At 44.4% G+C, this 12,900-nt stretch overlaps 1 protein-coding gene across 1 annotated transcript; it reads left to right on the forward strand.

Moving 5' to 3' along the window:
- The first annotated feature begins 1,991 nt into the window (after window positions 1–1,991).
- LOC115638668 (cytochrome b-c1 complex subunit 10) lies at window positions 1,992–9,879 on the forward strand. Its single transcript, XM_030540545.1, is given in 4 exon segments — window positions 1,992–2,031; window positions 2,034–2,094; window positions 4,927–5,069; window positions 9,608–9,879. Coding segments are annotated over 3 exon segments (222 nt in total). The 3' UTR covers window positions 5,048–5,069; window positions 9,608–9,879.
- The last annotated feature ends 3,021 nt before the right edge of the window (window positions 9,880–12,900 follow it).

Consider the following 12,900-nt stretch of genomic DNA (forward strand, 5'->3'; position numbering starts at 1 on the left):
AAGAAAAGATGGTATTGAATATAACTGAGGCTGGGAAGGCATTGCAGTGGGATCTAGTATGTTTAGGAATTTGGGATTTCCTGAATGACCAGCTGATGGCCATTCTGAGTGATCTTGAGTACCAGACTTGGCCCACTGCCCTTACAGATGCATCAGGAATACCATCTGATCTGTGATCATGGAGACATACTTGGACACTTCCTGGGTGGAAGTGTGGCTTCCCAGGGCAGGGTGTGCGCCCTTATAGAGGATGAATGCTGTACTTATGTCCCAGAAAGCGCACAGGATATTAACAATCACATCCTGTCAGCCAAACAGGCTTTTGAACAGTGGAAAGCCCAGGAAAGGGAACCCACTATTTCTGATTCCCTCTGGGGCTGGTTACCCAGCCTGGGGGAGGACAAGGGAGAGGCATTGCTCGCCTCCTGCTCACTGGTGTGGTGTTGTGTATTGTTACTCTTCTCTTGCTTGCTTGCTGTAAAGCACTCCAGCTCCCTAGAGCTTAATCATATGTTATCCTTTAAATGTGAGAACACTCAGCCAAAAGTTTGTTCAGTATTCTCAAAGGAGGGAGTTGTTGGTGTCACTAGGCATAACCCTAGGTAACTCAGGAGGGTGGTAGACCACAAGTGTCAATGAAGCCTTCCTGTTGTAGGCCTCAATGAACCAATGTTCCTCCATGTTAAACACTTTGTGTAACCTAATGTACTAATAGCTGCAAAAATGTAATGTCAGCAGTTAGTTTTCTGATTGTAATAGCCAGTTCCCTGCTGTAACACACTGGAGCTAAATTGAAGCAAGTTTCAAGGTCGCTTTTAGATACAGTATACATGTCTCAGCAGCGGAGAGGGGGGAAGAAGGGGGAAGACAAAAGATTGAGTGAGAAAAGATACTGCAGCTGGATGGGAAAGAATGGGGGAGTGAGAGATCAGCTAGACACCAAGAAATAGTTCTCAGAAAGCAACTGGGATATAAAAGGAGGAAGCCACTTGTGTAGGGGGCTGGATCTGAGGCATGCTAAGTCTCCCAGCACCGCTTTGAGATCTCAAATAAACTTTGCTTGCTTCTCCACCCTGGTGTGTTTATTGGCGCTACGCACTCTGGGCAACGAACCACTGTTGCTTGCCTCCGGCACCCTCTGTGCCTGCAACACTAACACAGCACACTTGGTACTATACCAGGAATGCAGCCCCTTCCTTATCTCATTTTTTCCCAGCGCTTCGTGAGACATGCTGCTTCTCAGTTCTTTTCCACTCAGGGATTACCCACAAACCTCTGTTAGCCTGACTTTGGTCAGGTTGGCATACCTGGTTTTGTCTGCTATATCTTTATTCAGGCCTAACACTAGGATTCTTCACCTCCTGCTCTCCCAGGCCGGGGGGGCTGCTGTGGCATCCCCTCCTCTCCTTCCAGGCTGGTGGGGGGCAGCTCCAGGGTCTTTTCACTTGCTTTGGCCCCCTTCCAGGCCAGGTGCTGAATGGCATGGGGGGGGCAGGCAGGCAGCCAGCCAGCGTGACCCCCCTGCTCACATGAGGGAGAGGGCTCCTGAGGGGGAAGGGGAAGGGGAAGGGGACCCCCCCAGCTGCTTCCTGCAGATGCTCGGGTTGATTTTTCTGCCCCACGGGGCAGGGAGTGGGAGCAGGCGGGAGCTTCTGGCACTGGCTGGTGACTGGGGGGGGGCGGAGATGTAGATGTTAAAGGGGGGGGTCGGGGAGACGTGGCCGTTGTTTGGCTAAGGGGGGATGGGAGGATAAATGGGAGCTCGCGAGTAACTGGAATTTGCCATCAGAATTGATTATTTAGATGAGTATTTCTGATCAGGCGGTGTCAAGGGCAGCCCTGCCCAGCCCAGCCCGGGGTGAGCGCAAGGGCGGGCGGGGTCCTTTACGGCTCTACGGCGCAGGGCCCTCACGGGTAGCCGCGGTCTGCTGCGTTCAGGCAGCCGCTAGGGCAGGCCGGGCTGGTCCTGCCTGGGGCGGTGTCGCGGGCGCATGCGCAGCCGGGGTGACTTTGAGGCCGGCGGCCGAGGCTGGCCGGGAGCAGGATGCTGAACAGGCTCGTGGGGCCCCGCTACGCCCAGCTGCTGCGGACCTGGTGAGGCGCCCGGGGGACCCCCGCTCCCCCCGGGGCCGGGCCCCTGTCACTTCCCTTGGGCCTCCCGGGAGGGGTCAGGAGCCGCCACGCCGCCGTTGCCGGGGGGGGGCTCATTCCCATCGCGGGGTCCCTCCCCAGCCCCCCCGCAGGTGCCGCTCCATCCCCTGGAGGCCCCCCCTTCTCTTGGCTGTGGGGTGACGGGGCTGGAGTGGAATGCTGGGGGGCTCATTCCCATCATGGCGTCTCTCCTTAGCCCCCCCCCGCAGGTCTCCCTCCATCCCGTGGAGGGCCCCCCTTCTAGCAGTTGTGGGGTGACGGGGCTGGAGCGGAATGCTGGGGGGGGGGTCTCTTCCCAGCCCCCTACCTCACAGGTCCCTCTCCATCCCTTGGAGGCCCCCCCTTCTCGCAGTTGTGGGGTGATGGGGCTGGAGTGGATTGCTGGGGGGGGTCTCTTCCCAGCCCCCTACCCCACAGGTCCGTCTCCATCCCTTGGAGGGCCCCCCACTTCTTGTAGCTGTGGGGAGATGGGACTGGAGTGGAATGCTGGGGGGGTCTCTCCACAACCCCCCCCACAGGTCTGTCTCCACCCCCTGGAGGGCTCCCCTTCTTGCAGCTGTGGGTTTATATGGCTGGGGGGGTCTCCCCAGCCCCCCCCCCACATCTCTCTCCATCCCCTGGAGGGGCCCCCCCCGCTTCTCATGGCTGTGTGGAGATGGGGCTGGAGTGAAATGCTGGGGGGCTCATTCCCATCATGGGGTCTCTCCCAACCCCCCACACCCCACAGGTCCCTCTCCATCCCCTGGAACCCGCCCCCCCTCTCTTCTCGCAGCTGTGGGTTTATGGAGCTGGAGTGGAATGCTGGGGGGGTCTCTCCCCAGCCCCCCCCCACAGGTCCCTCTCCATCCCCTGGAGGGCCCCCCCTTGTGGCTGTGGGGTGATGGGGGCTGGGGTCCAGTTTGCTTTGGGCCACTAGCGGGGGATGGGGCAGAGCGAGGGTCCAGCTGTGACCAGCCCACGCTCGCCTCCCTCTCTTCAGTTCACTTCTCAGGCCAGAAAGTGAAGGTAAAACGTGTGAAGGAGGAAAGACAAGAAGTGGTTAGACCCAGTCTGGTTATTGGGCAGTGACCTTGGGAGAGGTAGAGAGAAAAAAAAATCTAAATTTGATATGCTTTTAAAAAAAAGTACCTGGGATGCTGCGTTTCCCACAGAAGACAGGAAGCGCTTATAACTGGGATAGAGTAATTACTCTAAAACTCTGCCACCTTGGTGTCTGTTGGCAAAGATTTATTGGCAGATTGTGTAGCCTGCTCATTTAAAGTACTTGACATACCTGATGCTGTTTCTTAATTTAGCTTCTAGAACAGGGGTGGGCAATAATTTTCACAGGGGGTCCACTCCACAAATTTTGGTAAGTTGTCACGGTCTGCACATTTCTACCATACTAATGGAGGGGTATGGGCTCTGGGAGGGAGTTTGGTGCAGGATGGGGCTCTGGGCTGGGGCATGAGATTGGGGTGTGAGGTGCAGACTCTGGCCGGGAGGCGCTTACCACAGACAGCTCCCGGCTGCTGCTGGCATGTCTCTTTGCCTCTTGGCAGGAGGGGCAGTGGGTCTCCATGCGCTGCCTGCACCCGCAAGCACCATCCCTGCAGTTCCCATTGGTTTCCAGTGTGGGGGGTAGGGGCAGCGTGCTGAGATGCCTTCCTCCCCACCATGTGGAGCATGCAGAGACAGGCCAGCAGCAGCTGGCCACTTCCTGGAGCAGTGTGAGGCCATGGCAGGCAGGCAGCCTGCCTGAGCGCCTTCTGCGCCGTTGGACTTTTAGTGGCCCAGAGGTTGTGAGAGAGTGACCAAAGAGCTGGCGGGCTGGACAAATATGTTAGACGGGCCAGATCTGGCTCACCCCTGTTCTAGAATGTGGTCAGAGCTGCTAATTTGAAGTGAGGGGAAAATTACAGGCAATTTTGTGTCCTGTGATGAAACAACTCTACTTCCTTTAGTTCAGCTAATATAAGTCCTGGTTCCAGTTCTAAATATGCTACCCAGCTAACATTAAGTGAGCCAAACTGTGCGTTAAATAGGCTAAAAACATAGTTTCCTAACTCTAGCTTTCTCTCAACCTAAGGTACAACACATTTCAAACAGAAATTATTTTGAGGAAGTTCTGTGTTATGCAGGAGGTTAGACTAGATGATGACGGTAGTATCATCTAGCCTTAGAATCTAACCACGTTGAAATATAATTTGGCCCAGGCTGTTTTCTGGCTTGATCATCTCTAGTGAGATGCAGGGATTTTGATATTCCTGTACAGTGTTGTCAACCCAAACCCTGCAGTGATGGGCTAGTGCATGAGAACCAGAAACTGACTACAAATAAGCATGACAAGGTGGGTGAGGTAATATCTTTTATTGGACCAACTTCTGTTGGTGAGAGAGACAACCTTGTCTGTCTAACATTCTGGGACTGACATGGCTACAACAATGCTGCATACAGATAAGCATGGGCCAGCAGAAGTAAACCAAGCTGAGTGGACTGTAAATAGTGGGGTGAAAAAAGCAGAAATGATACACAGATAAGAGTACTATTTCTAATTTTCTAGCACCATGTTAAGTGTAACCCTGAGGGAGAATTGTAGGGTTAGAAGGGACCACAAGGGTTATCTAGTTTACCCCTGCCAAGATGCAGGTAGACTTGGGTCTAACTATGTGACTTTCTCTTCAAGGTAGCAGCTAAGATTCCTTGAGTAAACAGCCTTGGCAGGTGCTTATTGCTAAAGTAGCTGACAAACATTTCGATATGTAGAAGAGGTGTGGTTGTGTCTGTGTTCTACAGGACCCCCACATTGACCACATGGGGCACCGTAGGCGCTGTGGGATTGGTGTGGGTGACGGACTGGAGACTGATCCTTGACTATGTTCCCTACATTAATGGCAAGTTTAAGAAAGATGATTAAACTGCTGCTCTTCCCTCTAATGGTAAGTTTTTTGTCCTGTACTTATCAGAAATAACATGCATACATTTTGTGGTTACTTGCCATGTGATGTGACCTCCAATATAGAATCCCACAACTGGAAACTAAATATTCTGTCCAAAAGCTGGTCCCCAAAGAGAACTGTTGCACTTTATGATGTAATTGTCTTCCTATTACTGAAAGTAAGAAATGGCATCATGACAATAATCTTGATAAGAACTTGCCCAGCTCAGATATGCTATCAGTGTACCTTAGTAGAAACTAGCCAGTTTCATTTTAGATTACATTATTTTAAGTTGCATTATTTTTCAGAGTGAGCCAGTGTGGTATAGTGGATTTTTATCAGCATAAGTGTTCCCAGCTGTAAAATAAGAATACATATATCACAAGGGAGTTGGCAGGATTAATTAACACTTTATAGCTTCAAAGTGCTATACAGCTTCTACAGAGGAGCTCGTAGTAATCACAAATCTTTTTGTAACGTGCTATTCTGAGAAATATGTGCATTGCATGTTCTGAGCTGATGTGTATTTCACTTCCTCACCCTCTCCATTTCTTTCAGTTCCTACGGTACTGAATGGGGCAGCTTGAGAGTTTTAGAATTTAGGAGAGAAAAAGAAACAAATTAATTTATTTATAGAATTGAAAGTAATTCAGGACAGTATTAGCCAACTGCCTTTTGAAAAAAAATGGGACTGTTCCATATTGCAACAAGTTAGAGGGCACTACATCTATTTGTGGATATCAAAGCTAGGATTCAGGATCTGGTTAGAAACTGAGATTTAGCAATACGCATACCTAGTAAGAAGAATGTGTTGGTAAGTACATTCCTATTGTATCAGTTCATGGGATTAAAATAATCTCTCTCAAAGTACAACTTGTGTTGTTGTAAAAGCAGCAGAGTCCTGTGGCACCTTATAGACTAACAGACATATTGGAGCGTGAGCTTTTGTGGGTGAATACCCACTTCGTCAGATGCTGCTTTTACAGATCCAGACTAACACGGCTACCCTCTGTGTTGTTGTAGGGATTCTTTTAATGGACCCATTTGCCTCTAGTCTTGGCTAGAAGACCTTAAAGGTGTATCCAGCTTCCTGGACAGGGACAATATGGATGCTTTTTTTTCCAGTTAAAAGCTCTTTATTTCATATAACATACTAAGAGATGGAAAAGAAATATGCTTCATTTAAGCTTTTACAGCATATTGACTATTCTTGGTCATTGACTGACATGCCGTAAATCTAAAGCAGTGTTTCTCAACTGATGGATCACCAAAGGCAATCAAGGGGGTGGTGAGACATTGAAAATGTTCTCGTAATCTAAAACAAAGGAAATCTCTCTCCCTGCACATGCTGTTATAGAAAGCATTTGTCAGTCTTTTGGAATACATGCAAATTGTGTAGGTTTGATGTTGTTACAATATTTACTCTTTTTTTTAATAGTAAAGGTGTTGTGAACATTTATCTTGGAATAAGCAATCACCAAACTGAAAAGGTTGAGAAATAGTGGTCTAGGGGAGTTCTGCATCATGGTATTTATTTCAATGTGTATTTATGGTGCTTGATCCTATGGCCTCTTGAGAGAATCTCCTTTTATTAAACACTATTGATTGTGAAGGGATTTGAGTCTGAAAACACAGAACACATCATTAGAAACTAGAAAAAAATTCCTTTTTTCTTTAAAAGGAAAATATTATTCTTTTTCAGAGGTATTTGTAAGAGAGTGTGGTTCATTTTTGTGTATTCCCCTATGTCAAAACATTTAACAAAAGTGCAAGTTCCATTTGCAGCTTTGTGGAAAAAAGACACCACTCCATAATGGGGGCTAGAGTGTTAATGTGGGATTAATTCATTTATGAAGGTTGATAAATTGCTCTAGGAAATTTAGTGCATTAACGTTCACAGTCACTTGCCATGCTAATTGTTAAGCCAGTTAATGGAAATGCTCTAAAGCTGGGCTGCAGAATCTAAATTATGTAATAAGCCTTTACTTCACTTAAAAAAAGGGGTGTTGGGCAGTAAATACGTGGAAATGGGTGAATGTGAATTATAGTTTCAGGAACATGTTAAATAATGGCATTCACATGGGTCATATTCAACTCGTATTATACTTATTGCATTTAGAAACAGAGGTCATCTACAGTTGTTAGAACAAGGAGAACTTGGTTGTGAATCTGAAAGTGGAAGGCAGTTTGGGTGACAGTGATCATGAAATTCAGATTTTATGATCCTAATGAAAGGAATGAGCAAGAGCAGCAGTATAAGGACAATGGACTTCAAAAAACCAGACTTTAACAAACACAGAGAACTGGTAGGTAAGATCCTATGGGGAGCAAATGTAAAGGATAAAGGAGTTCAGGAGAGCTGGCAGTCTCTAGGACATGCTATTAATTGCACAACTCAAAACCACAGCGATGCGAAGGAAAGATAAGAATAGTAAGAGGCCAATATGACTCCATCAGGAGTGCCTTAATGACCTGAAAATCAAAAAGGAATCCTACAAAAGGTGGAAACACTGACAAATTGCTAAGTAGTAGTATAAAAGAATAGCACAAGCATGTACGGGCAAAATAAGTTAGACCTAGCAAGGGACATAAAAGGCATTAAGAAAAGGTAATTTAAATACATTAAGAGCAAGAGAATGATGAAGGAAAGTATAGGCCCTCTACTTAGCAGGGAATGAGAAGCTAATAACTGGTGACATCAAGAAGGCTGAGGTGTGTAATGCCTGTTTTGTTTCAGCCTTCACTAAAAAGGTTAATAGTGACCAGATACTCAACAATAAGAGGAAAGAACACAAACCAAATAGAGAAAGAGAGGTTAAATAATATTTAGATAAGTTAGATGTATTCAGGTCAGCAGGGCCTGATGAAATTCATCCTAGGGTACGTAGGGAATTAGTTTGAAGCAATCTCAGAACTGTTGGCAATTATCTTTGAGAACTCATGTGGATGGGTGAGGTTCCAGAGGACTGGAGAAAGGAACTATGTTTGCCCATCTTCTATAATTCCTAAGAGCCTCTTTGTTTAATAATTTGTTCCAATATCTTTCCACTTATTAACGTTAGTCTGACTGTTCTAAAAGGGGGAACAATCAATTTGTAAGCACCTAGATGATAGCGTTATAGGGAATAGCCAACATGGATTTGTCAGGAATAAATCATGCCAAACACCCATATTTCCTTCTTTGGAGGACTAGCCTGTTAGATGAGGGAAGTGGGATATGTCTTGATTTTAGTAAAGCTTTTGACACAGTCCTGCATGACATTCTCATAAGCAAGCAAGCAAGCTGGGGAAGTGTGGTCTAGATGAGGTTACAATAAGATGGGTGCACAACTGGTTGAAAGATCATGCTCAAAGAATAGCGATCAGTGATTTGCTATCAAACAGGCGGACATACGTAGTGTGGTCCCACAGTGGTCAGTCCTGGGTCCGGTACTAGTCAATATTTTAATTAATGAGTTGGATAATGGAGTGCAGAGTATGGTTATAACATCTGCAAGTGACACCAAGCTTGGAGGGGTTGCTTGTATTTTGGAGGATAGGATTAGAATTCAGAAGAACCTTGAAAAATTGGAGTATTGGTCTGAAATCAGCAAGATGAAATTCAATAAAGATAAGTGCAGAGTTATTAAGGAATGAAAAATCAAATGCACGAAATTGGGAATAACTGTGGTACTGCTGAAAAGAATCTGGGCTCACAAATCAAATGAGTCAACAATGTGATGCAATTGTGAAAGGCTACTATGATTCTAGAGTGTAGTAACAGCAGTGTTGTATGTAAGACAAAGGAGATAGTTGTCCTGCTCTGCTCAGCGCTGGTGAGGCCTCAGCTGGCCTGCTGTGTCCAGTTCTGGGTGACACACTTTAGGAAAGATGTGGACAAACTGGAAAGAGTCCAGATGTAATAAAAGGTTTGAAAAGCAGACTTATGGGGATAAGTTTTAGAAAACTGGGCATGTTTAGTCTTGAGGAAAGAAGTCTTAAGGCGGCCTTGGTAACTTATTTTCAAATATGTTAAGGGCTGTTATAGAGAGGACTGTGATCATTTGTTCAGGCAGCTGAAGGTAGGGCAAGAAGTAATGGGTTTAATCTGCAGTAAGGGAAACTTAGGTTAGATATTAGGGGAAATCTTTCTATTTATAAGGGTAGTTAAGCTCTGGAATAGGCTTCCAAGGGAACTTGTGGAATCCCTACAATGGTGATTTTCAAGAACAGGTTCAGTCTTTCAGGGATCGTCTAGGTTTACTTGTTCTTGCCTCGGCGTGGGGCAGGAGTTGGTGAGTTTTTGAGGTCCCTTCCAGCCCTTTCTAGGATTCTACAATATCAAAGCAAACAGGGCACCTATCTGGTTCTATGTCGTCATTAAACAGACTTTTAAACTAGTGACATAGCTTTACTTCTCGTTTCCCTTACTTGTCCTTGTGTCACTAGAAACTCCTTGTGCATGGATCTCTGAACTTTCAGATCTTGCAGTCCTTTGCACTGGCTGCCATGACATTTTGCAGGAAGCGTTGCTTATTAACTGTTTGTTTTTATTGTAGGAAGTGTTTACGGGCTGGACTGGGTGTATTGGATCCATTCTTCCTCTCGAAGACCCTAGTCTGATGTGAATTTGAAATGCTCATTGTGGACTTCAGGAGAGGCTGTGATGTTACTTTATCTTCTACTGAACAGTTATGAACACTCAAATTTAATTTAACATATTGGCTGCGCAAATGTGTGAACTTGCTTCTGGGTAACTTTCACAAGCGGTATTGTTCTGATGGGCTGAATTCATAAAACAGATGTACAAAATAAATCATAAACTGAATAACTTGTATGATAAATGTTTACCTTTCCTCTTGGAAGCTATTCTAAAGAATGAGATCTCCTTTGGGCTGCATATTACCAGCCTTTGGTAGTTCACTTGGGTTGTGAGTGTGTATTAAACTTACTGCATTCGTGAGTCATAAATTTATGAGAAATGGCTCTGGTCCTCAAACCATTATTGCAGTAACCTGGAACCAATACCTGTGGACTCCTCTAATGGTTAACTTTCTGTAACTGATGCTGTAAAGTAGCATGATAACAATTGATTCCACTGATAGTGTAGATAACTTAAACTTCACTGTCCTACTGGCTATGTCAATACAACTAAATTGATTTAGTCTACCTTACCTTGTGAAAAATAAATTTGAGGGAACAGTGTAATACCAGAACACTTATTAGATGGAAATGGATAGAGCAGTTAAGGGTAGATGGAGTTAGGATTTGTGGTGGCCCGTCTTTTGTGCTCTCAAGTAAAACAGCAGAAGCTTCAAACTTGGCAAGAATCTTAACTGCTGAAGACCATAAATGGTAATGGAAAAGGATAGATTTTTAAAGACTTATTTTTGCATATATACACAGCAGCGCTGTTTTTCTTTCAGTGTTTTAATCTTTAATTCTGCCCTTCAGAATCTTGCATATGGCGAATTACTTACATGGAATCTTTACTAAACAGTTTTGAAGATATATTTATATTTAGATGCTGTGGAGGTGTTGTTTAGTTCAGGGCTGAAGAATTTAAATTGCAAGTTCGGTTCTGAATGTCAGGCTGCAAAGAGTGACCAGCACCTGAGCAATTTAATTTAAATGGATCCGTGAGAGAGGAGAAAAAAAACAAAATTAAATGTCAAACATCCAGTAATGCAGTATTAAGGCTAAGAAATTAAATATGCTGAACCTGACTTCCTGAAGCAGTGTTAACTCAACATAGTTATAGCCATATAATGCAGATTATAATCCTTACACAATCATTATAAGGTCTCTAACCACAGTAACCTCCATGGAAATTTAACCAATGTGCCTGAAAACTGCACATATCTTGTCAAGGTAGAGGTTTTTCTCGCTGATTTCTGCAAAAGAACCACTCCAGTTTTAAAAGTTTCTTAGTATTTGTTCTTAAACGTCAAAAGTGGTTTGATTTACAGACTCCATGCATATTTGCCTGATCCAAGAGTGTCATGCAGAAGCATAGGGAATGATGAGCTAACTTTGATGCTCGAGGGGTCAGGAGGAGGAATAACACATCTGAGAAGAAGTGTGTGTGGTGTAGCAGAGCTTGAGAGCTCTACACTAAGGCCATGAGGGAGCTGCTGTGGCTTGGGCTCCTTGGAACTACTGCTATTGATCCCTTACATTGCTGTTTGCAACAGAAGCTTTAAGTACCACCACCTCGTTTGAGTCCAGAAAACTCTCCAAAGCTCTGCATTCCATGCTTAGCATGCTCTTCTGTTGTCAAAACTGCTGCTTTTTCCTGTACCATGTCTTTTGTGCAGTCAAAGCAGTAAACTTCTCTCTGCTCCATTTTACCTGTTTTTACATGTTTAATTGCATATCTAGGGTGGGTATGCTTATAAATATTACCGCTGATATCTGATAAGACTAGGTTCACCAGGGGATGGGGATCTAAACCCAGAGGTAAGTGGGATACAGGGAGGAAACACAAGGAGGTGAGTACAAGACGGGAAGCCTCCTGATTCATACTGAGAAAGTAGGGCAATTGGCTAGTTATCTTAGGTGCATGTACACGAACACAAGAAGCCTGGGAAACAAGCGGGAAGAATTGGAAGTCCTGGCACAATCAAGGAACTATGATGTGAGTGGAATAACAAAAACTTGGTGGGGCAGCTCACATGACTGGAGCGCTGTCATGGATGGTTATAAACTTCAGGAAGGACAGATATGGGAGGAAAGGTTGAAGAGTTGCACTGTATGTAAGAGAACAGTATGATTGCTCAGAGCTCCAGTATGAAACTGGAGAAAAGCTTGTTGAGAATCTTTGGATTAAGTTAACAGCTGAGAGCAACAAGGGTAATGCCATGGTGCACATGTGCTATAGGCCACCAGATCAGAAGGATGAGGTAGACAATGCTTTCTTTGGCCAACTAACTGAAGTTTCCAGATCACAGGCTCTGGTTCTCATAGAATCATAGATTATCAGGGTTGGAAGGGACCTCAGGAGGTCATCTAGTCCAACCCCCTGCTCAAAGCAGGACCAATCTGACAGATTTTCACCCCAGATTCCTAAATGGTCCCCTGAAGGATTGAACTCTCACCCCTGGATTTAGCAGATGAGATCTACTAGTTCTAAAATCTGGTAGGAGGATATGGTGACCAGACACGATCAGTTCAATTCACTAACTACAATTAAGACTTCCTTAGCTTTAAATACAAACCATGTTTTGTTAAATTTCTGATGTATCAGCACATTTAAAGTAGTTTTATTTAGTAAAGTTAAAATTCTATTTTGTACATGTTAATTAAATTTGCATTTCTATCCAAATACAGTGAGAGACAAAGCAATAAACAATCGTCAAAGTGCATCAGTCACCATTTTCTAACAAGTAAAAATTAAGAATCTATGTAACAGCTCCATTAAATCTATGTACTGTATCCTCCTGGCTAGCAAAAAGCACCAAATTTAGTATAAAGGCTATATTTAGCTGCAAATCAAAATATTTTGGTTAAATGAAAATCAACATCTCTGTAAGAAAATAAAGGACAAAAATGTAAAATATGACTAATTGAGGATTTAAATTAAGGTTTCCTGCTTGCCATGATTAAAATCAGTGACTTAAATCAAGCCACTCTGCTATAAGCAATGATATCATACATATAGTTATTTCATCAAGTCTCGCAATGGAAAAGAATCCTGCATTTTTAAACTTGCAAGCAAGTGAACAAATTGCTTGGTAAGTAAATGGTTAAGCTTGACACTGAGGTATTTTAATTTTTGCAGTACTGAAAGGTATAATCATTACTCAGTTTGTATTAAATAGTTTTTACTTTTCCAAAACAGAGTTCCATCATA

The sequence above is a fragment of the Gopherus evgoodei genome, chromosome 22 (genome assembly GCF_007399415.2).
Source record: "Gopherus evgoodei ecotype Sinaloan lineage chromosome 22, rGopEvg1_v1.p, whole genome shotgun sequence".
Taxonomy (NCBI): Eukaryota; Metazoa; Chordata; order Testudines; family Testudinidae; genus Gopherus; species Gopherus evgoodei.